The sequence below is a fragment of the Papio anubis genome, chromosome 1 (assembly GCF_008728515.1).
Source record: "Papio anubis isolate 15944 chromosome 1, Panubis1.0, whole genome shotgun sequence".
Taxonomy (NCBI): domain Eukaryota; kingdom Metazoa; phylum Chordata; class Mammalia; order Primates; family Cercopithecidae; genus Papio; species Papio anubis.
The window spans coordinates 41768893-41793625 of NC_044976.1; the positions used below are offsets into that span (position 1 = coordinate 41768893).

At 54.3% G+C, this 24733-nt stretch overlaps 1 protein-coding gene across 3 annotated transcripts; it reads left to right on the forward strand.

The window, feature by feature from the left end:
• Positions 1 to 1459: 1459 nt before the first annotated feature.
• TIE1 (tyrosine kinase with immunoglobulin like and EGF like domains 1) lies at positions 1460 to 23956 on the forward strand. 3 transcript variants are annotated; one of them, XM_021940404.2, is made up of 23 exons: positions 1460 to 1796; positions 5479 to 5793; positions 5861 to 5971; positions 7462 to 7617; positions 7770 to 7901; positions 8060 to 8200; positions 8424 to 8552; positions 9539 to 9684; positions 9936 to 10080; positions 12539 to 12697; positions 12862 to 12999; positions 13173 to 13469; positions 14001 to 14291; positions 14643 to 14857; positions 18058 to 18268; positions 18422 to 18532; positions 18740 to 18930; positions 20121 to 20234; positions 20345 to 20415; positions 22122 to 22162; positions 22247 to 22343; positions 22467 to 22566; positions 23499 to 23956. In XM_021940404.2, exons 1-23 carry the CDS (start codon positions 1739 to 1741, stop codon positions 23568 to 23570), a joined length of 3441 nt encoding a protein of 1146 aa, XP_021796096.2. In that variant the 5' UTR covers positions 1460 to 1738; the 3' UTR covers positions 23571 to 23956. The 3 variants fall into 3 exon arrangements, with proteins under 3 accessions (XP_021796096.2, XP_017816166.3, XP_021796105.1); XM_017960677.3 differs by having other exon boundaries at positions 14643 to 14833; XM_021940413.2 differs by lacking the exons at positions 1460 to 1796; positions 5479 to 5793; positions 5861 to 5971; positions 9539 to 9684 and having other exon boundaries at positions 7499 to 7617.
• The last annotated feature ends 777 nt before the right edge of the window (positions 23957 to 24733 follow it).

Here is a 24733-nt window from a genome sequence, read left to right on the forward strand (position 1 = left end):
CCCCCAGGTCTTCCAAGAACCAGAGGAAAAGTTCCTTTTGTTTCACAAAAGTGAATCCTGTCACACAAACAGTCCCAGCACTTTCCAGCTCCTTTTTCTTTCCAGATTCAAAGGTCTGGCACCAGGATGAGCTGAAGTCTAAGGCATCCACCACTCTCCCCCTGCTCCTACTCCCATCCCACCCAAAGCCTTGTCCAGAGAACGCTCTTCCCAGCCTGAAGCCCAGGAATGGGAGTCTCTGTGGGCCACACATTGGTGGGGAGGTCTTTCCTGATCCTTTTCTATGCTACTCCAGGAGTCAAAACCTCTCCTGAGACTTTTCAGGGAGCTTCAGAAGAACCCTGGGCCTAAACCAGCTCAACGAAGCTGCAGGGACCCAGCCTCCTGAGGAAAGTGAATGTGAGCCTGGTGCACCCAGAGGAGAATGAAGCCTTCACCGAAAAGATTCTGGGAAGATGTCCCAGGCCCAGGGGGAGGGTTTGTACTTCCAGACCTAAGTCACCTAAGCTGACACCAGGTCTCATCCATCCCAATCATTCCATTCCGGGTCAGAGGGGTCATCGATTCAACCAGCGAGGCTGCCCATCCGACGGTTGCTCCCTCTGCTCCCTGGAAGGGCCTCTTCGTGGGCATTCTGTACCTACAGGTCTTGTTCTGTTCTGGCAACTGCCAGTGGTGGCAAGAGGTGGAGCAACGGGTGCCAGGGCAGGGAGAGGTGAGTCTGGGAGGGAAGCAGAGGCAAGATCCACAGGGCTTTAGAGACTTTGCCAAGGCAGGGGGACTGCCCCCAGGTTGTTGTCAGCCGTCAAGAGTGAGTGCACCTCCCGGGGCAGACTTCTGCTGCCCCAGTGCCCAGGGATAGACATGGGTTTGCTGCAAAATGAATGACACCTGGCAGACAATAAGCTGAAGCTTTCATTAGCAGCTTAAGCTGAGGACTATCTAGGCAACTGACACTCCCTGTGTGTTCCCCTGGGTCTGCTTAATGTGTGCCCTTGTGGAGCGACTGGCACCAAGAAAGCAAGGACTAAGTCAGAAGTTCAAGTCCCAGCCCTGCCACAGCCTCAGGGTGCCCTCGAGCACAGCGAGCCTCAGTTTTCCCATTTGTAAAATGGGAGAGGTACACAAGGTAGACTCCAAGGCTCTGTGTTGCCTGAGCCCTGTGTTCCTTTGAGTGTACGTGTTCTCAGGCCCACAAAGGTCCCTTGTGTTTCCTGTATGAACTGCTCTCTAGGAAACCCAGGTAACCACCTGTGTCCTGGGGCACATACATGAGGACTCATGTGGGCCGTATTGTGTGTTTGCGCTGGGGGGAGGGGAGACCCCAGAACACTGTCCCCTACCCCACCCCCTTCCTCAATAGGCGGAAGCCACTGGCTTCCTCCCTTTCCTGCCTCCTGCCTCCTTTGTGCCAGCAAGACTGAGGATTGGAGGGAGGCAGGGGTTGGGAAAAATCAGTCCAACTGTCCCCAGGTCTGCCCTTACCATAACTTTCCCCCCACCTCAAGTGACTCCTTCCAGGCCACACCCATCCCCAGCCTTGTGGGGGCCAGAGAGGCCTCAAAGGCAGAATAAGTCCTCCACCCCCACCCCTGCCACCCCTCCCACCCAAGCCATCTCATTTCCTCTTCCTCCCCAGCACCGACCCACACAGACCAGCACAGGCCGAGCAGTCAGGCCCACAGCATCTGACCCCAGGCCCAGCTCATCCTGGCTGGCCTGGGTCGGCCTCTGGAGTATGGTCTGGCGGGTGCCTCCTTTCTTGCTCTCCATCCTCTTCTTGGCTTCTTATGTGGGTAAGTCTCCCCTGAGTCCCTCACCCCATTTCTAGGCCCCGAGGCCCTGATTTCCACCCGAGAAACCCTATTTTATTGTAGAGACAGAAAGTAGGATGGTGGTTGCCATGGGCGGCAGGGAGGAAGAAATGGGGAGTTTTGTCTAAAGGGTACAGAGTTTTTTACAAGATTTTTACTCGGTTTTACAAGATTAAAAGAGTTATAAAGATGGGGCCGGGTGCGGTGGCTCATACCTGTAATCCCAGCACTTCAGGTGGCCGAGATGGGAGGATCACTTGAGGCCAGGAGTTCAAGACCAGACTGGTCAACATAGTGAAACCCCATCTCCATTTTGTTTAAACTTTTTTTCTTTTTCAAAAAAAAAAAAAAAAAGGATGGATGGTGGTGATGGTGGGACAACATTAGGAATGTATTTAATCACGTTGGGTTATATGCTGCTTACAGATGGTTAAGATGGTAAAATTTGCCAGGAGTGGTGGCTCATGCCTGTAATCCCAGCACTTTGGGAGGCCGAACGGGTGGATCACAGGGTCAGGAGATTGAGACCAGCCTGGCAAACATGGTGAAACCCCATCTCTACTAAAAATACAAAAATTAACTGGGCATGGTGGCAGGCATCTGTAATCCCAGCTACTCAGGAGGCTGAGGGAGGAGAACCGCTTGAATCTGGGAGGCAGAGGTTGCAGTGAGCCGAGATGGCGCCACTGCACTCCAGCCTGGGCGACAGAGCGAGACTCATCCAAAAAACAAAGATAGTAAAATGTATGTTATATGTATTTCACCACAATAAAAAACTTTGGAAAACAAACCCTATCATCACTGCCATCATTTTGATCCACTAGAAAGTGAGATCAAGGCCAGGAAAACCCAGGCAAGTGCCAGAAATCACTGCAACCTGGGATCAGGGGAGGAGTGAGGAGTAGTTGCTGACTGTGTTGGATCTGAGGATCTGTGGGAGGCCATTTTCAGGGGGTGTTCCTAGGATCATTGTGTTGGATTCATTCAATTATTCACTGGACAAACATTTATTGCACACCAACAATATTCCAGGAGTTGTGTTAAGTGCTGGGCCATTAGTTGAGAGGCTGGCAACCCCCAAGTCTGTACAATGAGATTAAATGATGCCAGCGTCCTATGGTTGTTATGGGGTTTAAATGAGAAAATGATGCAGAGCAGTTGGCATAGTGCCCTGCGCTTGCTAAGGATTTCTGAATAAGTGGCAGCTGATTCCTTCAGTCTGCTGGTCAGAGGATTAGCACACAGAGGCTGCCTTTGAGTGGTTCATGGTCTAGTGCAGAACACAGGACAGGGGGAGAGGGCTAACCAGGGACAGACACAGGAGCTCTAGAGGAGCACTGAGGAGGAGTCAGCTTACACTGCCTCGGGTAGGAGACAAAAAGGGAGTCAGGGAAGATTTCACTAAGAGGGGTGGTCTTCATTCCAGGCAGCCAGAACATAAAAAATGCAAGTCTCATAGGCATGGAGGTGCATAGGAGAGAAGGAGCCTGTTAGGAACACAACAGGAGGGACAGTGTGGGAGCAGCATGGGGGGCTCAGGAGCATGGACATTATCCTAAGGGCAACGGGGAGCCGTGGGAGGTCATAGGCAAGAAAGTCACAAGATCAGATTTGGTGTTAGATCACTGTGGAGGATGAGTTGCAGAAGGAGGGGCTGTGGCTGTTGGGATGGTCCAGGTGAGTAAGGAGGGCTGAACAAAGGCAGGCTGGGGGTGTGGGATGAAGAAGCAGCATTCAGGAAACAATGTGCAGACTTCTGTGACTGATGGGGCAGCCAGCACAGTGCTCAGAGGTGTGGACTTTAGAATCAGACAACCTGGCCCTGCCGCTTACTAATTGTATGACCTTGGGCAAGTTACTTAACTTCTCTGAGCCTCCCTTTCCTGCCTATAAAACAGGGATAATAACATCCACCTCCCAGGATAGCTGGGATGGTAAAATGAGACAACATCAGTAAAGTGCCTGGTGCATAACTGGCAGCCAATAAACATTCATTCTCATGACAATGGGAGTAGAGATGACTCCATAGTTTGTGTCTCAGGTGGCAGGTGCTGACCCGTGAGTCAGGGAGCACTGGAGAGGAGCAGGTTTGGGAAAAGCTGATGGAAATGCAGGTCCAAGCTGAAAGACAGTTCCCGAGTTATTGACTCAGAGGTGATGGTTAAAACCAGGGGAGTGGGCGAGCTTGCTCAAAGAAGACAGTAGAATAATTACCATGATCCTCCTTTATAAATGAAAGAATATCCACTTCACTGGTTGTGAGGATCCAGTGGAAAATGGGGGTTTGGTATGTGCTGGGCGGTCAGTAAATGCCAGTTTCATTTGCTCATGGTAGCCTTTCAAACACTGATAAGCTAGGTGGTATTTAAACTAATTAACTGCTTGACAGTCAGCTAGCAGAGACAGAGAAGGAAGGGCTGGTGGAGGGGTGCTGGGTCCTGGAGCTGAGGCAGGCTCGCAGGCTCTCCACCATCCAACCTGGATTCTGACTCCACCTGGTCTCTCCTGCCTCAGCCTCCACACAAACCTGGAGTCTTCACCTGCCATAATATTGCCACTGCAGGCCTTTGCCCAGGCTGTTCCCTCTGTCTAGGATGCCCTCTCCTGCCCCTGACTTCTCTCCCTCCCCATTGTCCTCACACCAATGTGTCCTGCTCCAATTTTACCTCCCAGGAATCATCTCTTCATCTCCCTGTGCTCCCCCAGGCTGGATCAGGGGCCCCTTCTCTGTGCTCAAAAGCACAGCGCCCTACATTTGGCAGCTATGTCCATGCCTGTTCCTCCAAGTAGGGCGTGAGCTCTTTGGAAGGCAAAGACCAAGACCCACCTCGTGTCTGAGTCTGCTGGGCTCCAGGCCTGCCCTGGGGCTGCCCTCCCTGGCTCTGGGCCCTGCCCCAAGCTTAGCTCCATTTCTTTTTGTTTTTCTTTTTCCGGAGAATGGGGTCTTGCTATGTTGCCCAGGCTGATCTCAAACTCCTGTGCTCAACGGATCCTCCCGCCTCTGCCTCCTTGAGTGCTGGGATTCCAGGCGTGAGCCACCGCACCCAGCCCTAGCTCCATTTCTGCGCCACAACCTTCTGGCTGCAAGACTCAGCCTCTCCCATCTCAAATCCCAGCCCAGCAGACATTTCTAGATCTCCATAGTGACAGAGAGGGGGACCCATGGGACACGTCTGTTCTGACTGGCTCTCCTGGCCTGCACTCTCGTGGTGAGGGCAGGGAGAAGTGGCTCACAGCGACCTTTGCCGGGCTGTTTTAGAGACGAGTGGGGAAACAGGACTGATAGAAAATAAAGTGAGGAAACGGAGACAGGGAGCATAGATCATTCTTTCCGAAAGCTGGGGCGAAAGGGAAGCCATCTGGCAGGAGAAGGGAGGGGACGCGGCCAGAGGATTCGTGGTTTTTCGTTCTTTTAAAATGAAGAGACTTGAGGGAAGAGGACAGTGCGCATGGAAGGGGAAAGCAGAGGGGGATGGGCATGCCTGATAAACTGAGGTGCCTGTGGAGTCCGAAGAACCGGGCAGGAGAAGGAAGAGGGGTGAAGGTTGGAGACCCTCTTCTAAGAGGACGGTGGTTCAGTAAGACTAGAGGACTGGGGCTGGGGGGTTCTAGGGCACTAGGGTTGGCTGGGACTACAATAGGGTCACTGGTGTCCTGGCCCCAGGCGCGGCGGTGGACCTGACGCTGCTGGCCAACCTGCGGTTCACGGACCCCCAGCGCTTCTTCCTGACCTGCGTGTCTGGGGAGGCCGGGGCGGGGAGGGGCTCCGACGCCTGGGGCCCGCCCCTGCTGCTGGAGAAGGACGACCGCATCGTGCGCACCCCGCCCGGGCAGCCCCTGCGCCTGGCGCGCAACGGTTCGCACCAGGTCACGCTTCACCGCTTCTCAAAGCCCTCAGACCTCGTGGGCGTCTTCTCCTGCGTGGGCGGCTCCGGGACACGGCGCACGCGCGTCATCTATGTGCACAACAGTCCTGGAGGTGAGTCTGGCAGGCAAGGGGATGGCAAGGGGGAAACCAGGCCGCTGACCTACCTTCCATCCCACAGCCCACCTGCTTCCAGACAAGGTCACACACACTGTGAACAAAGGCGACACCGCTGTACTTTCTGCACGTGTGCACAAGGAGAAGCAGACAGATGTGATCTGGAAGAGCAACGGTGAGAGGGGCATTTGAACTGATGGGGTAGGTAGACCCATCGTTCTGAGGCCCCAACACTTTCATCGCCCATGGAACCCTCAGCTTTGGTCCCTAACACACCCGACCTCCAGGGCCCCTCCTCTGTGGTGGACCAGGTCCCATGGGATGCACCTGCACCTATCTTATCTGTAGTTCTGAGCTGCCCTCTTACTGTACACAGAGGGCCAGGAGCCTGTGGTCAGCTGCCCCTTCCCTTTTAGCCCCAAATGAGCATGATGTTAAACCCTCATCTTTGACTCTCCCCTGGGAGTTAGCAGGTGCTGTCACATAGTCAACCTGGCGGACAGCAGCAGTCCCCCTGAGGAAGAAGAGAACTGGTAACATCATGCCCAACACAGGCAGGGCAGAGGCTAGCCTCTCCCAAAGATCTGTCCAGCCCAGATCCTTGATACCCAAGACAGCCTGATGCTGAGGCCTGGGTAGATCCCTGGGATCTCAGTCCCAGGCCTGACCCTTTGGCCACCCCATAGCAGGAAGCTGTTTTCCTATGTGGCCCCAAGATTCCTGCCTCAGTCCTCAGGTTCACAACCCCTTGGCTGACTCTTGAATCCCTGGGCTCCTGAGGGAGGAAGACCCTTTCCTTTGGCCATGGGGGCTGCCTCCTGAGCTCTGGACTCCCTGAATTGACAGGAGATGTGAAGAGGCACAGGCAGACCTGGGTCTCTAGGCTCTCTGTTCAGCCCTGAGCAAAGAGGCAAGAAATGGGTGGGGCAGGGACTGGGGCACTCTTCTAAAAGGGAGAGGCTCACGGGAGAAACCCCAGAGTAAGTGGCACTTGAATTGTGCTCAGAGGAAAAATGGGAAGACAAAGAAGGCAGAAAGGGAAGGAAGGGCATTCCAGGAGGAGGGACTGAGAAGAGCAGGGGGATCTGAAACACAAGGGTGTTTCTGAAAGATAAACAATACATTCAGGAATTCAGAAATGTTAGGAGTCAAGAAGTGGGTGAAGAGGAATGGGGCTGGATGGCTTGGCCATGGCCAAATTGGTGAAAATGATGTCTAAGGAGCTGAATTTTTGTCCTGAGGTCACTGTAGAACCAGGAGAGTTTCAGCGGAGGAGTTAAAGAGGAGTCTGTTGTAAAAAATCACGCTGGCTGCTGGGTGGAGGAGGGACAAGAAAGGGTGACACTGGAGGCAGAGGAGCCTGCTTGCGAGGCCCTGGAGGCCAGGACTAGGGCAGTGGCAGTGGGTGGGGAGAAGCGGACTGGGTTAGGGGATGAGGAGGAGGTGGACGGAGCAGGACTTGGTGATTTACTGGGTGGTTGATGGAGCATGAAGAAGAGGGCGCTTCTGAGCTTTGTGGCATGGGCATCGGCTCTCTTGGTGCCGGCCCCAGGTCTCATCATTGTGCATGGGGCCCACCGGTGTGACCTGAGCAGAGGCGGACAGAGAGAGGTAACACAACCCTCATGGAGTGCTGAGGCCCCTGACCCATTCATGCTCCCCCAGGATCCTACTTCTACACTCTGGACTGGCATGAAGCCCAGGATGGGCGGTTCCTGCTGCAGCTCCCAAATGTGCAGCCACCATCAAGCGGCATCTACAGTGCCACTTACTTGGAAGCCAGCCCCCTGGGCAGCGCCTTCTTTCGGCTCATCGTGCGGGGTCAGAGGCAGAGGGCAGAGGTTGTGGGTAGGGTGGGAGGCTGAGAGCCCTGTGGGTACTTCCTGTGGGTCCCCTGAAGCCCCTGGATCTCCAGTCCTCAGCAGCAGTGGTCAGGTGGGCGAGGGGCCGCTGCTGAAGACACCTTCCTCCAGGTTGTGGGGCTGGGCACTGGGGGCCAGACTGTACCAAAGAGTGCCCAGGCTGCCTACATGGAGGTGTCTGCCATGACCATGACGGTGAATGTGTATGCCCCCCTGGCTTCACTGGCACCCGCTGTGAACAGGGTAAGGAGGAGGGGAGCTAGGACCCAGGCAGGAGAGGGTCCCTTACTGGGAGGAGACCCTAGAACCATGTGGGTGGAGCTTGGGGGGTGAGGGCAACAGACAGGTCCTGGGCCCAGGGACCCATAAAGGCCCATACACCCCACACACTCTTTTTCTAGCCTGTAGAGAGGGCCGTTTCGGGCAGAGCTGCCAGGAGCAGTGCCCAGGCATATCAGGCTGCCGGGGCCTCACCTTCTGCCTCCCAGACCCCTATGGCTGCTCTTGTGGATCTGGCTGGAGAGGAAGCCAGTGCCAGGAAGGTATGCTTAACCCACCCTCATGGTCCCTGACCAAGACAGCTGGCCACAAGCTTGACCCGGACCCTTCACTCTGCCTCTGACTTACACAGCAAGCCCCCCTGCTCACTTGACCAGTCCTTCTACCCTCAGCCTATTGTATAACCTGTGCCCCATCTGTGCCCTAATCTGTGCCCTAATTGCCCCCTGTCCCATGCCCCTCTAATCATACCTCCTCTATTCCCAGCCTGTACCCCTGGTCATTTTGGGGCTGATTGCCGACTCCAGTGCCAGTGTCAGAATGGTGGCACTTGTGACCGGTTCAGTGGCTGTGTCTGCCCCTCTGGGTGGCATGGAGTGCACTGTGAGAAGTCAGGTATAAGCACTATTACCTTTGAGACTCCCCCAAGATAAGTCGGCCTTTACCAAACACTTCTCCCTGGTGGAAGAGACTGGTCCCTCCTTTCCCTGCAAGGGTCCAAGTCCTGCCTTCAGGGAGCTTAGAGTCTAGTGGGCAGGGAGCTCTGGCAGGGAGTCAGTCTGGTAGGGAGTCAGTCCAGCAGGGAGCTCACTGCCAACCAGCCATACTGGAAAGGGCAGCAACCCAGAGAATGTGGGAGCCCAGAGGATGCCCCTGGGCAGACTGAGCAGGTCAGGGAAGGGTCTGGAAGCAGGTGTGATCTGAGATTGGATATGAAAGACAAGAGAGAGATAGCTGAGGAAAGAACAAGAGCAAAGACCCAGGGACTGGGGACTCAGGTTTGGGTGCCAGGACAGTGGAGTAGGGGACGCAGGGATTGGGGACTCAGGCTTGGGTGCCGGGACAGTGGAGTAGGGGACCCAGGGATGGGGGACTCAGGCTTGGGTGCCGGGACAGTGGAGTGGGGGATTGGGGAAATGGTCAAAAGAGGTCAAATCGTGGGGCCTTTGAATGAAGGCCAAAGAGTGCACTTCATATGATGGGGCAAGAGGGAATTGTTAAAGAGGAACAAAGGGGTCAGATCTGTGTTGGAGAAAGGACCCGTAGCTGTTGGCCGGGGAGCGAGAGTAGGAGACCCTGGAGGAGTCTGTACCTGGGGACCAGAAATGATGAGGCCTGAGCTAGTGTGCTGGCCGGGAGGATGGTGAGGGGCCTGCTGGCAGGTATTAGAGGGTATCAGGAAGTGGGGAAGTAGGTAGGAAGTAGACTTTGCAGCTGATGGGATGTGGGGCTGGGACGCTGGAGGAGTCATACGGGCCTTTGCTGGAGGGACTGGGTAGATGGCAGTGCTTCCACTGAGAAACAGAACATGGATGAGGGGCGCTTTGGTGGTCACGTATTTGCCCCGTGTAAGCTCCAGGATGAGTGTCCTCTCTCCCCAGACCGGATCCCCCAAATCCTCAACATGGCCTCAGAACTGGAGTTCAACTTAGAGACGATGCCCCGGATCAACTGTGCAGCTGCAGGGAACCCCTTCCCAGTGCGGGGCAGCATAGAGCTACGCAAGCCAGATGGCACTGTGCTCCTGGTCAGCCCCAGTCACCCAACCCACCAGTCCCACAAGCCGCCTGCTTCACAGCTGATCCCTAGACCCCTAGTCCCTCAGAACTTTCTATAGGGCCCACCCATTGGCCTGACCATTGCTCAGATGAGGTCAGGCTGATTGGTGAGGGGCTGCCACTGGGCCTCTGTCCTGCCATCAGTCCAGATGGACACCTGCGTGCCTGCCACAGGGGTGCTCCTTCCCTGTGACCTGTCCCCCTCCCCCATCTCTTTTAGTCCACCAAGGCCATTGTGGAGCCAGATAAGACCACAGCTGAGTTTGAGGTGCCACGCTTGGTTCTTGCGGACAGTGGGTTCTGGGAGTGCCGTGTGTCCACATCTGGCGGCCAAGACAGCCGGCGCTTCAAGGTCAATGTGAAAGGTCAGTGATGTCCTAGGTCCACAGGGGATGGACGGTGACCACAGTAGGCTCTAGCTGATGCTGCTCAGGCTGGAGGTCCTAGCAGGAAGGACAAGGACATCTAAGGTCATAGCCTAGCGCCAGGCAAAAAGAGGGGTTGTGGTCAACCAGAGGTCCGGACTGGGCAGTGTCAAGGCTGGAGTACAGCTTAGACCCATCTGGAAAGGACATCCTGTGCCCCAGAAACTGGGGACACTCTCCAGCCCCGCCCTTCCTCCTGCCCAGCCATGCTGTCCCCCACCAACCACCACACACACACAAGTGTACCTTTAACTCTGCTCAGGGATGCTGCCTCCCATCTCTGAGTCACCCCACAGACACTCAGTGCTAGCCCAGGGGGAGCACATGGGGCTGTGGAGCTCAGAGGGTGACCAGCTTGGCTTCCTAGAAGTGGTGCATGCCTAGGAATCTGCCAGGTAAATAAGGAGGGACCTCCCAGTGCCCAAGATTACTCAGACCAGAGCACCCCCAACCCCCAGTCCCTTCACCTTCTCCAGCTTCTCCAGCACCCTAAGCCTTAACCGTTTGCACCCCGGCCACCCCGTGACCCTGCTGTCCCTCTCCTCCTGCTTCCTGTTACCGCATGTAAGCCCCCTCTCTCACCTTCTGCTTTCTCATTGCCACACTCTGCCTCCCAGGTCCTCGCCATCTCCCCATCCTGTGACTGTGCATCCCTCTCTGCCATCATGCCCCACCTTCCGCCTTTCTCTTCTCACTCTGCCCAGGCTTAGGAGCCAGACAACCTGGGCTTGAACCCTCTCTCCACAAATTCCTTGCCCCATCACCTTAAGCAAAGTACTTAACCTCTCTTACTTTGTTTCTCTCTCTGTGAAATGGGGATAGTTAGCACTTGATGGGGTTGTTAGGAAGATTAAATTAGATGATGCATTTAAGCATTTAGCACAGTGCCCAATACAGGGTGCATGCTCAATATATGTTGATAATTATTGTTCTTATTATTTAAAATGTCACCTAGTCCCTAGATTTTGATTGTTCTCTAGCAGCTCTCACATATGATCTGCAGCCGGGACCCCTCTTCTGACTCCAGATCATTTGGTGGGGCCTCCATGAAGTGGGGCATCTTCTCTGGAAGTCTGGTTTTGAAGTTAGTGTGGAAAGTGGCTGCTGTATGATTCAGAGGCCCATTTTATATCCAGCCACTTCCTGGACATCTAATCCCCTGCATGAGACAAAGGCACCAAGGGCTTCTCCGCACCCAAAATGGACCTTCATCTCCCCCCAAATCAGCACCGCCTCCTGACATGCTTATTGCTGCCTGATACTCCCTCAGCTTACAGCGCTGCATCCTTTTCCTCCCTTGCTCCCTCCCTCTTTCCTTCCTTCCTTTCCTCTCAAAAAGCCAGTCTCATAAACATTTGTAAGAGTCAAGGGAACCTGTTAAAAGCACTAATGCAATAATCTGGAGAGAAAAAGTTGAGTCCAGAATAGGAACAGCGATCATGGGGTGAGGAAGTGGGACAGGGACACGAAGGCTGTTTTGGAGTAGAATGGATAGATCCAGGCGGCCTGTGCAGACAGACCTAGTTCAACACATGGCTGTATCTCCTCCTAGTTGTGTGTCCTTAGGCAAGTTATTCGGTGTCTCTGAGTCTCAGTGTTTTCTTTTTTTTTTTTTTTTTTTTTTGAGACGGAGTCTCGCTCTGTCGCCCAGGCTGGACTGCAGTGGCCGGATCTCAGCTCACTGCAAGCTCCGCCTCCCGGGTTCACGCCATTCTCCGGCCTCAGCCTCCCGAGTAGCTGGGACTACAGGCGCCCGCCACCTCGCCCGGCTAGTTTTTTGTATTTCTTAATAGAGACGGGGTTTCACCGTGTTAGCCAGGATGGTCTCGATCTCCTGACCTCGTGATCCGCCCGTCTCGGCCTCCCAAAGTGCTGGGATTACAGGCTTGAGCCACCGCGCCCGGCCGAGTCTCAGTGTTTTCATAATGCAGGCTAATGAGCCCTGACGGAAAGGTGGCTGTGAGAATTAGAGGTCATACTATGAAGCATGTGGTGGGGAGCAGGTGCTTCAGGGCCAGTGCCATTTTTTTAAATTAAGAGAGTGGTGAATGAGGGCAGGGGCAGAGAGCAGGATGATGCCCAGGTTGTCTCCCTGCCCTGGGTTTCAGCCCCTTCTGTCTACCCCCACACTGCATGGGAAGAGTGCACCCCCAAACCATGTCTGGCCATGTCACTTCCTCATCTACTATCTTTTGGGACACCCTCATGCTTTTATTGCTTAATCCTTGTGCCCCAAGCTACCCAGGGGCCCGAACTCTGTCCTCCCTGGGCCCTGGCCACTATGGTCATCTGTTGAACTTGGTGTCCCTCAAGCCCAGAGGGTCCCCAGCTTGAAGTAAGACACAGAAGTGGACTGGATAGGCTGTGTGGCCATGCCTTACCCCAAGTCTCCTGGCAGTGCCCCCCGTGCCCCTGGTTGCACCTCGGCTCCTGACCAAGCAGAGCCGCCAGCTTGTGGTCTCCCCGCTGGTCTCGTTCTCTGGTGATGGACCCATCTCCTCCGTCCGCCTGCACTACCGGCCCCAGGACAGTACCATGGACTGGTCGACCATTGTGGGTGAGTAGGGAGAGAGCTGGGGCAGGACAGGGGTGTTGGGTAATAGTGAAGGGATACGGTGAGCAGGAGAGGGAGGGCAAATGGTTCGAGGGGGCTGAAGGGAGCATGGAAGCTTCTAGAAGAGGTGGGGGCTGAATGATGTGTGCTGTACACCCCACCCCCAGTGGACCCCAGTGAGAACGTGACATTAATGAACCTAAGGCCAAAGACAGGATACAGTGTTCGTGTGCAGCTGAGCCGGCCAGGGGAAGGAGGAGAGGGGGCCTGGGGGCCTCCCACCCTCATGACCACAGACTGTCCTGGTGAGAGGCCAAGAGTCATCTCTTCCTGTCCCCCCAGCAGTTACTGTCCTGTCCACCCCAGGGACCCCTGCCTTTCCCATTGGAGGTTGTTCTTCCTTGTTCACTGGGGATCACTGTCCTGTCCAGCCCCAAGTACCTACTGGACAGTTCTGACCCCTGACCTCTGGCCCCAGAGCCTTTGTTGCAGCCGTGGCTGGAGGGCTGGCATGTGGAAGGCCCTGACCGGCTGCGAGTGAGCTGGTCCTTGCCCTTGGTGCCCGGGCCACTGGTGGGCGACGGTTTCCTGCTGCGCCTGTGGGACGGGACACGGGGGCAGGAGCGGCGGGAGAACGTCTCATCCCCCCAGGCCCGCACTGCCCTCCTGACGGGACTTACGCCTGGCACTCACTACCAGCTGGATGTGCAGCTCTACCACTGCACTCTCCTGGGCCCAGCCTCGCCCCCTGCACACGTGCTTCTGCCCCCCAGTGGTATGCCCAGGGCGCAGGGATAGCTGGGGGTTGGGGGAGGACGTGGGACGCAGGGACACATGAGACCTAGGAGACACAGGAGGCTATAGATTAATGGACATGGAGAGGACATGGGACATGCCTAGGGTATTAGGCAGACGTGACCCCAGCGGGGACATGGGACTTGGGGAAGATCCAGGATACCAGGAGGACACAGATCACCAGGAGCATGTGGGGAGAGCATGGGGAGGTCAGGGTTCATGGCGAGAACCAGGGTCATGGGAGGGCAAGAGACTTGGGGAGCAGGGGGCATGGGAGGATGTGGAGAGGACTTGGGATACAAGTAGTACAAGGAGAAGCAGAAGCTTGGGGGTGAAGGTGGCCTGGGGGAATGGAAAGGAATTCAGGCTGGTGGGGAGGAGGAAGTTGGCAGGGTGGCTCCTGTGCGTGGACCCACAGAGCAGGGGGCACAGCTAGAGCAGATGTGTCCAGCGCCACAGCTACATAGCCCAGTCCCGTCTGAGCCTTGCCTTCCCGCCCCCATCTCCTCAGGGCCTCCAGCCCCCCGACACCTCCACGCCCAGGCTCTCTCAGACTCCGAGATCCAGCTGACATGGCAGCACCCGGAGGCTCTGCCTGGGCCGATATCCAAGTACGTTGTGGAGGTGCAGGTGGCTGGGGGTGCAGGAGACCCACTGTGGATAGACGTGGACAGGCCTGAGGAGACAAGCACCATCATCCGTGGCCTCAACGCCAGCACGCGCTACCTCTTCCGCGTGCGGGCCAGCATTCAGGGGCTCGGGGACTGGAGCAACACAGTAGAAGAGTCTACCCTGGGCAACGGTGAGAGGGGAAGGCCCACGGGACCCCCGGGCTCTGAGCGGGGAGAGCTCAGCGTGCTCTCCCTCCACATCACCCCCTGCTGTGGAACTAGGGCATCCCAGGCCCCTCCCAACAAAGACTCAGCCCCAGTCCGGGGGACTTAGCCTTCCCTTCTCATGATCCACTGTCCTAGGGCTGGGAAAATCATGTCACCCCTCTGACACCCCTCATCCCTTCCTTCATGTGGCCCAAGTGATTTCCTGACAGTCCTGGCACTGGGATCTGTCACCTCTCCCTCTGTGTAACCCCATGGTGGCCTCTGGGTTCCCTGACCCCGGTGTCCCCACAATCTGCCCCTCTCACTGTATCCAGGGCTGCAGGCTGAGGGCCCAGTCCAAGAGAGCCGGGCAGCAGAAGAGGGCCTGGATCAGCAGCTGATCCTGGCGGTGGTGGGCTCCGTGTCTGCCACCTGCCTCACCATCCTGGCAGCCCTTTTAACCCTGGTGTGCATCCGCAGAAGCTGCCTGCATCGGAGACGCACCTTCACCTACCAGTCAGGCTCGGTCAGTGACCCGCCCCGCCCCCAGGTGCATGCTCACAGCCCGTGTATGTGTTTCTACCTGAGTACACACAAGACCTTGTACACCTTGTGTGTGTGTGCGTGTGTGTGTAGCAGGTAAAAGATTACACTCAACAATGTTAAAGGGTACAAAATATAATTTTCTTTATTTCTCTAAAACTGAACTCAGCTCACGAGCCCATTTATATTAGTGGTGAAATATTTAATATTCCCAATTCAAAAGAATTCCGTGATGACCATATTTCATGAGGGACACTCCAGGTTTGGGCTCTGTCAATTGGAGATTTTCCTCTCCCCTCTTTTCCTTCTCCCTAGCGGTTATCTAGGCCTAAATAGCAAGGTGATCAAATGCAAGGACACTTGGGGTTCATGCTGGCCTCTGTCCTTGCAGGCCTTCCTGGACTTGAGAGCCAGCCTCTGTCTGCACACATCTTTGGCTGATGTCCTTAGCTCTACTGTGGTCACCTGCCAGTAGGCCAGTCATGCTGTGACCTCCTCATCCTAACCTCCATTCTTGCAAATCCCAGGGCCTCCTTTCAGAGACTTAAGAAAGGGGCCGGGCGCAGCAGCTCACGCCTGTAATCCCAGCATTTTGGGAGGCTGAGGCGGGCAGATCGCCTGAAGTCAGGAGTTCGAGACCAGCCTGACCAACATGGTGAAAACCCGTCTCTACTAAAAATACAAAAATTAGCCAGGCATGGTGGCACACGCCTGTAATCCCAGCTACTCAGGAGGCTGAGGCAGGAGAATTTCTTGAACCCAGGAGGTGGAGGTTGCAGTGAGCTGAGATGTTGCCACTGCACTCCAGACTGGGCAATAGAGCAAGACCCTGTCTCAAAAAAATAAAAAAAGAAAAAGAGAAAGAACTAAAGAACTATAGGGGCTTCCTTATACCTTATGGAGGGAGGCATATTCTGTGGCCCTCAGACCCACTGTCCCACTTAGACAACTGTTTCTACCATTCTAGAATTGTGCTGGCCTGCAACCTCACCCATTGCTCCTTGAAAGAGGAAGCACAAACCTCCACTCCTCCTGGCTTCCCTGTAATCCTGCCTGAGTTTTCTGTCCTCCTGTGGCCCACACCCTTCCATCCCTCAGGCCCCTGCTTAGAGGTGGGGCGTGGGAGCAGACCCACTATCCCTTCATCCTGTCACATTCTTCCTTCTAGCCACCCATCCGCAGGTCCTGTCTCCTCTGAGGGCTTCCTCAAGTCGTCACTTAAGATCCGAACTCTGTCCTTGGCCTTCCAGGCCTGGACTCTTAATATTGAGAGCTAAGCTTTGGCATTTCAAATAAAAAATAAAAAAAAGAAAGAAAACCCTCTTCTCTCTCAAGGGCTGACCCTTGTGATAGAAAAGCTAGTGTCCCTGCTATGCCTTTAAAAAATCCATTCAGAGACCGGGAGGTGGTGGCTCACGCCTGTAATCCCAGCACTTTGGGAGGCTGAGGCGGGTGGATCACGAGGTCAGGAGTTCAAGACCAGCCTGCCCAATTGGTGAAACCCCATCTCTACTAAAACAACAAAAATTAGCCAGGCACAGTGGCAGGTGCCTGTAATCCCAGCTACTAGGGAGGCTGAGGCAGGAGAATCGCTTGAACCCGGATGGCAGAAGTTGCAGTGAGCCAAGATCATGCCACTGCTCTCCAGCCTGGGCGACAGAGTGAGTGAGACTCCACTTCCAAAAAAAAAAAAAAATCCATTCAGAGATTCAATTGGCTTCTTTGTTCCAAGCTGTGTTGGCCCTTCCTCTGAGGTCAGTGCACAGAAAGCCCTCACTGCTGTGGTGGGGGAGGGCAGTGGATACAGATGTTGACGGCAGGAGATGGGAAAGCAGTCTTGAACAGACATGGTGTCATAGTATATATCAAGATATATCCCCCTAGCCTGGGCAACATGGCAAAACTCCATCTCTACAATAAAAGAAAATATGAAAATTAGATGGGCGTGGAGGTGTGCACCTGTGGGCCCACCTACTCGGGAGGCTGAGGTGGGAGGATTGCTTGCACTCAAAAGCTTGAGGCTGCAATGAGCTGACATCATGCCACTGCGCTTTCGCCTAGGCAACAGACCGAGACCCTGTCTCAAAACAAACAAAAGGATATATCCCTGGTACATGTGCCTGCATATGGATAGGAAATGTGTGTGCACAAATGCGTGCGCCCCATGTATGAGTGCACACGTGCATCCCCTGTGAGTGCCCCATGTGTAAATGCATGTGTCCCAGATGCACGTGTCCCTATGCCTGTGCACCTTCAGGCCTGCGTGTGTATATGGACCTATACATGCATGCACCAAGAACATCACGTGCATTTGGTATGTGCCGTCAGCACCAGTGCTTCATGCAAATCCCGGTGCCCCAGGTCCTCAGCCCTTGCCCATCAAGCTGGGCTTCAGTGCACTTAGGAAGCTCCACCAGAAGGTCTATCTTAACCCTTCTTCCAGTTCTCATATTGGTAGCTTCTTTGGTCCTGTTCACTTATTTCCTTTTCCTGCCATCAGCCCCGCCCAGATGGCCTCCTCCTACTCAATTAGGGAATTGGACATTCCTCTTTGTTATGGTTTTGCTATTTGCAGGTCCTGGCCTGGTTTTAGAGCTATGGAGAGAAGCCAAGTGTGTGGACAGGGTAATCTCTGCCTCTGCTACTGTGGAGAAGAAAACCCCTCCACTGGCTCCCAGCAACTCAGGGCTGAGCATGTAGTAGGTGTTCAGGGAATATACCCTGGCCTACTCCCTAAGGCTGGAATCTTCTCCAGAGCTTCCCTGGTGACCCCTCCAAAAAAAAAAAAAACCCTGGTTGTGGGATTAGCACAGTCATAGGAAGCTCATTCCAATCCTTTTCTGTTTTAAATGTTAGAAATATCCTCCTTCCATTGACCCACATTGTGGCTTCTAGCAACTTTACCCACAAGCCCTGGTTCTGCCTTCCGGAGTCCTGCACACCTGATCCCCCCGCTGCAGCCTCTGCATTTCTCTCCTTGGACATCTGCCCACCCAGCAGCCTACCTGTGGCTCTGTTACCTAAGATTCTGTCTCAGTTATGTCCTCTGTCTGCCTGTCCGTCCCTGGCTGACCACCAGGGTGCCCTCTGTCTGGGTCTCTGCCCACTTGTCTGACACTGAAACCTCCTTGTGTGCCTGTCTGTGCCTCCTTCTGCCCCCTTTAACTCTCGCGTGGACTGTCTACCCTCTTGTCTCATCCTGTGAAGGGCGAGGAGACCATCCTGCAGTTCAGCTCAGGGACTTTGACACTGACCCGGCGGCCAAAACCGCAGCCTGAGCCCCTGAGCTACCCAGTGCTGGAGTGGGAGGACATCACCTTTGAGGACCTCATCGGGGAGGGGAACTTCGGCCAGGTCATCCGGGCCATGATCAAGAAGGATGGGCTGAAGATGAATGCAGCCATCAAGATGCTGAAAGGTCCACTGGGGCGACCCCTGGCCCAGCCCCAATGCTCTCCTTTGTCCCACAAATCCCAGGCCCCACCTGGCTTCCTCCAGCAATTGACCCCAGCCCTTGCCAGCCCTTTCTCCAGAGTTATTTCTGGCAAAAGTAATACTGGATTCTTTACAGAGTATGCCTCCGAAAATGACCATCGTGACTTTGCTGGAGAACTGGAAGTTCTGTGCAAATTGGGGCATCACCCCAACATCATCAACCTCCTGGGGGCCTGTAAGAACCGAGGTGAGCCCCCTGCTCATCACCTACCCCTTCTTCCAAACCCCCATCCTCAGCCATCACCTCCACCACATGACTAGCTTGCCAGGGGCTGCTGGCGACCTGTGCATCGCCCTCGATCCTCCCTCATCCCTGTCTGTTGCCATCGGGTGCCTGCTCCCACCCTAGGTTCCCTGTGTCTAAATCACCACGGTCTGTCTCTTTGCCTCTCAGGTTACTTGTATATCGCTATTGAATATGCCCCCTACGGGAACCTGCTAGATTTTCTGCGGAAAAGCCGGGTCCTAGAGACTGACCCAGCTTTTGCTCGAGAGCATGGGACAGCCTCTACCCTCAGCTCCCGGCAGCTGCTGCGTTTCGCCAGTGATGCAGCCAATGGCATGCAGTACCTGAGTGAGAAGCAGGTGTGTGTGAGTGGGGGCGGGTGGAGGCCAGAGGGGGAAGCCACTGGGCCGATGTCAGGGGAAGAAGTCAGCCGGCCCTGATTGGATGTGGGGATTGAGGTTCCTGGCCCAAGTGGGTGTGTGGGTGCAAGCAGAGCGAGGAGGCAGGGCCAAGGGGCAGGTCTGGAGGAGGTGGGGACTTCCAGTATGGAGGGTGCAGGTGTTGAGTGAGCAGGTCTAGATGTTAGCCTGGAACTCAGGAGAGAGGCCCAGGCTGGAGACAGCATCTGCGTGTGAGCTGTCACCCCACAGATGGTGCCTAATGGCAATGGACCTGGTACGATCTGCCGGAGAGAGGGAAGAGCAGAGATCCGAGCCCAAGTCAGCTCAGGCCTGAATGAAAGGACAGGGGGATGACTGTCCAGGGGAATGTAAGACTGAGGGAAGGCATTTTATTCTTTTTTTTTTTTTCTTTTTTTTTTGAGACTGAGTCTCATTTTTTTGCCCAGGCTGGAGTGCAGTGGCACGATTTTGGCTCACTACAACCTCTGCCTCCCAGGTTCGAGCAGTTCTCCTGCCTCAGTCTCCTGAGTAGCTGGGATTATAGGCATGCACCACCACGGCCAGCTAATTTTCGTATTTTTAGTAGAGACGGGGTTTCACCATGCTGGCCAGGCTGGTCTTGAACTCGCGACCTCAAGTGATCCACCCGCCTCAGCCTCCCAAAGTGCTGGGATTACAGGCATGAGCCACGGCACCTGGCCAGCATTTTAAAGATAGTAAAGTTTTGAGTATGTTTGAAAGCAGAGGGGCAGGGGATAGGGCCAGTGCAGAGGGAGGGGCTGGTGGAGAGAGGTCTCTGGAAGCTGGGGAGAAGAAAGTTTCTCTAAGGGAGAGAAACTGGAACCCAGGGGATGGGAAGAGGGAGGGGGAGAAGCATGGAAAGAGGAGAAGGTGCAGTATGGCCACCACTGTCTCAGGAAAAGGGATCCAGCCTGAACTTGGCCATGGCCCAGGAAGGAGCGGGTGAGAACCAACACTGATCTTTCTCAGACATGAGTCAGCTGATGAGATTTCAGCCAGGCGGGGAGGAGAAAGAGTATGGGGTACTGAAGGCAACCAGGGTACCCACAAAGACTGACTCCTTACTGGCCTGACTGGCCTGGGCTCCCTCATCCCCAGTCTCTCCTGACTTCTGACCCTGCCTACAGTTCATTCACAGGGACCTGGCTGCCCGAAATGTGCTGGTCGGAGAGAACCTGGCCTCCAAGATTGCAGACTTCGGGCTTTCTCGAGGAGAGGAGGTTTATGTGAAGAAGACGATGGTGAGTCTCATTCAACCCTCACCCTTAGGGCTTGTGCCTGGCCCTGCCCCATAGGGGCCTCAAACAGGCCCTTCCTCCACACTCAGCCCCTTAAACCCATTCTCTCCTAGGGGCGTCTCCCCGTGCGCTGGATGGCCATTGAGTCCCTGAACTACAGTGTCTATACCACCAAGAGTGATGTGTGAGTGTAGGATGGGAGGGCACAGGAGGGCTTGGCCCCAAGAATCACACAGGCCTGACCTAGACACATCTCAGAAATGTCATGGGTGGTCTAAGGCATGACCTGGGCTGTGTTCCAGGTGTGACACGGGTGTGTCTTTGGTATAAAGTACCCAGCCAAGGTGGGGCCAGCTGGAAGGAGTCTCAGAAGGTGTTTCAGGGATAGGACTGGGGTAAAGGTAGTTTCAGATTATGTTTGTGTAAGTGACAGGGGGATGCCTTGGAGAGGTTTGGGAATGCTGGTGGATGCTTCCTGAGGTAGATAGAGAGGCCACTCAGGAATTGCTCTCATCTTCCTCCCTGAAGGGCAATGTCATGCCCACCTGAGGATCTTACCAGAGCATGACCCCCAAGACTCCCTCTCTGTGCCCCTCCCCTGCAGACAGCCCTCTTGGCACACTCCTCCTGTCTCTCCAGGGATGTCCATCTTGGTCTGAACCTACCCCTTGCCCCAAGCCCTTTGTCCTTGCCTGCACGGCTCACTGCTTACCACACTGATCACCCCTCTGACCACTACATGCCTACTTCCTGCTTCTGCCCCAACACTCCCTAGATTCCCTCCACCTCCTTGAACTCTCTCCCCTGGTCTCAGGCCTGATGCACACTACACAGAGGCTGTTACAAAGTGAGATGCAGTCAAGAGCAAGAGCTTTGGAGCCAGACTGCCTGGGTTTGAACACTTGCTCTGCCACTAACTAGCTGTATGGCCTTGGGCAATCTAGCTAACCTCTCAGTGCCTCAGTGTCTTCATCTGTAAAATGGCAAGAATAATAGAATCTGTATCATAGGGTTGGTGTGAGGGTTAAATGAATTAACATATCTGTTAAATGACCAGTGCCTGGACCACAGTAAGTGCTCAATGAAAATGTTAGCTCGGCTGGCTGTGGTGGCCCACATGTGTAATCCCAGCACTATGGGAGGCCAGGCAGGCAAATCACTGGAGACCCGGAGTTTGAGACCAGCCTGGGCAAGATGGCAAGACCCTGTCTTTACTAAAAATACAAAACATGGCCGGGCGTGGTGGCTCACATCTGTAATCCCAGCACTTTGGGAGGCCGAGGTGGGCAGATCACGAAGTCAGGAGATTGAGACCATCCTGGTTAACACAGTGAAACCCCGTCTCTACTAAAAATACAAAAAGAAATTAGCCAGGCGTGGTCGTGGGCGCCTGTAGTCCCAGCTACTGGGGAGGCTGAGGCAGGAGAATGGTGTGAACCCGGGAGGCAGAGCTTGCAGTGAGCTGAGATCTCGCCACTGCATTCCAGCCTGGGCGACAGAGCAAGACTCTGTCTCATAAATAAATAAATAAACAAACAAACAAAACATTAGCTGAGCATGGTGGCACATGCCAGCTATAAGGGAGACTGAGGCGGGAGGACCACTTGTTCCTGGGAGGTTGAGGCTGCAGTAAGCCACTGCACTCCAGCCTGGGTGACAGGGTCTGTTTCAAGAAAAAAAAAAAATTAGCTCTAATGGTGTTGAGCCCAGGGATGGGGGCAGTATGAAGGAGCTTCACTAGAGCAGAGACCACAGCTGGCCAAGGCCAGATACTTACAGAGTAGACACATACAGGGGGGCTGGGAGGTACTGCACATCTTGGGTAGGTAGAAACTAAACTGCTAGGGGCCAGGGCCTAGAAGGTAACTAAGTGCATCCTTCTTATTTCAGCTGGTCCTTTGGGGTCCTTCTCTGGGAGATAGTGAGCCTTGGTGAGTTCCTAACCCCCATTGCCCAGAGTGCCCCACCTTACCCCACGTGGAGCCCTGGACCAAGAGCACTTTGTCCCTTCGCAGGAGGTACACCCTACTGTGGGATGACCTGTGCCGAGCTCTACGAAAAGCTGCCCCAGGGCTACCGCATGGAGCAGCCTCGAAACTGTGACGATGAAGTGTGAGTCACCCCATCCTTGAGCTCCATGACCCTATCTCTGTGATGAGTGACCTCAGCTTTGATCCCTGTGACCCCATCACCCCAGCTGGCCTGACTCCTCATCTCAGCAATGCCCCCTCGCAGGTACGAGCTGATGCGTCAGTGCTGGCGGGACCGTCCCTATGAGCGACCCCCCTTTGCCCAGATTGCGCTGCAGCTAGGCCGCATGCTGGAAGCCAGGAAGGTGAGGAGACGGGCTGAGGTGGCGGGTTGGGCTCACAGAGTGCTCCAGAGTGCCCTCTCAGAGGTGCCGTGACCCTGTCCCAACCACACTACCTGCCCAAACTCCCTCACTGGGGGCTGTCACCACAGCTAGGCTGGGCCCCAGGATGCAGCCTGCCTTTCCAGCCCTCACTGGGTTAGACACCAGGCCCTTCCAAAACTCTTTCAAGGCCACTGCTTAGCCCCAGCAGCAAATCCCTCCCTTGAGTCCCAAGTCCCAGACTGCTTGCCTGTCCTCTGCTGAGGCCATCAGCCCATTCTCATCTGGGACACCTCTCCCCACCTGCCAGAGCCAGAGCAGAGTGCATGAATGGTCACTAACCAAATGGATGGATGGGTAAATGAGTGATACAGTAACTGTATGAATGAATGAATGAATGGAATTAGTGGATAGATGATACAATAATCATATAAACATGTAATTCAATAACTGAATCTACTAACCATGTGAATAAGTGAATTATCAAATAAATATAATGAAAAATATATCAAAATTAGTAAATATGAAGAGTTCTTCAAGTAAATTAATGATTAACCATCTTAAGAATGAGGGAATGATCAAATAACCATATAAATGGGTGAGTCATCTAAAATGGCTTTTGAACAGGTAAGTTACTTAATGAATGAATGCATAAGCCAAGAATTCACTGAAAGAGTGCATATAAAAACCGTCCTCTAACAGTGGCATTGAGGGCCTCTCACCTGAGGCCCCAGCTGTGGCCTGATGCCTTCACTGCCCTGGGCTGGTAAAGGCCACTCTTGGCCATGGGGCCATCTTGAGTCTCCAGAACAAATCAGTGTCAGTTCAAATGCCCCAACCACATGGAAGTCAAAGAGCTTGCGGCCAGATTCATCCCTATTCCTGGCCCCCACTAAAGCTTGCTCTGCCCCCAGGCCTATGTGAACATGTCGCTGTTTGAGAACTTCACTTACGCGGGCATTGATGCCACAGCTGAGGAGGCCTGAGCTGCCATCCAGCCAGAACCTGGCTCTGCTGGCCGGAGCAAACTCTGCTGTCTAACCTGTGACCAGTCTGACCCTTACAGCCTCTGACTTAAGCTGCCTCAATGAATTTTTTTAACTTAAGGGAGAAAAAAAGGGATCTGGGGATGGGGTGGGCTTAGGGGAACTGGGTCCTCATGCTTTGTAGGTGTCTCATAGCTATCCTGGGCATCCTTCCTTCTAGTTCAGCTGCCCCACAGGTGTGCTTCCCATCCCACTCCTTCCCCAACACAAACCCCCACTCCAGCTCCTCTGCTTAAGCCAGCACTCATACCACTAACATGCCCTGTTCAGCTACTCCCACTCCCGGCCTGTCATTCAGAAAAAAATAAATGTTCTAATAAGCTCCATTCAATGTCTACCTTTTACTGCTGGTCAATCTTGGGGTGAGGGGCGTAGTTAAACCCAAGAGACAGAAATTGGCCGGGCGCGGTGGCTCATGCCTGTAATCCCAGCACTTTGGGAGGCCGAGGCGGGCAGATCACGAGGTCAGAAGATGGAGACCATCCTGGCTAATATGGTGAAACCCCATCTCTACTAAAAATGCAAAAAATTAGTTGGGCGAGGTGGCGGGCACCTGTAGTCCCAGCTACTCGGGAGGCTGAGGCAGGAGAATGGCGTGAACCCAGGAGGTGGAGCTTGCATTGAGCCGAGGTAACGCCACTGCACTCCAGCCTGGGCCGCAGAACGAGACTCTGTCTCAAAAAAAAAAAAAAAAAGAAAAAAGAAAAAAGAAACAATATATAGACATGGCCTTTACCTCGCTGGATCTTCAGACTTATACGGGAAACAAACATTAAAGTATACAAATTATTTTTTTTGGCAAACTTTTTTTTTTTTTTTTTTTTTTTTTGAGAAATTTTCTTTTTTTGGCCTAGGCTGGAGTGCAGTGGCGTGATCTCGGCTCACTGCAAGCTTCACCTCCCAGGTTCACTCTATTCTCCTGCCTCAGCCTCCCCAGTAGCTGAGACTACAGGTGCCCGCCACCATGCCTGGCTAATTTTTGTATCTTTTTTTAGATACAAACATATGAGATCAATGGAACAGAATTGAGAGTGCAGAACTAAACCCATGTGTCTGTGGTCAACTGATTTTCAACAGAGGTGCCAAGGCCATTTAACGGAGAA

Excerpts from the sequence above, each read along its gene's own strand:
- TIE1 (XM_021940404.2), top strand. The coding sequence starts at position 1,739 with ATGGTCTGGCGGGTGCCTCCTTTCTTGCTCTCCATCCTCTTCTTGGCT. Across the intron at positions 13,000-13,172 it reads CATGACCACAGACTGTCCTG|AGCCTTTGTTGCAGCCGTGG; the intron begins GTGAGAGGCCAA and ends CTCTGGCCCCAG. Across the intron at positions 20,416-22,121 it reads TATACCACCAAGAGTGATGT|CTGGTCCTTTGGGGTCCTTC; the intron begins GTGAGTGTAGGA and ends TTCTTATTTCAG.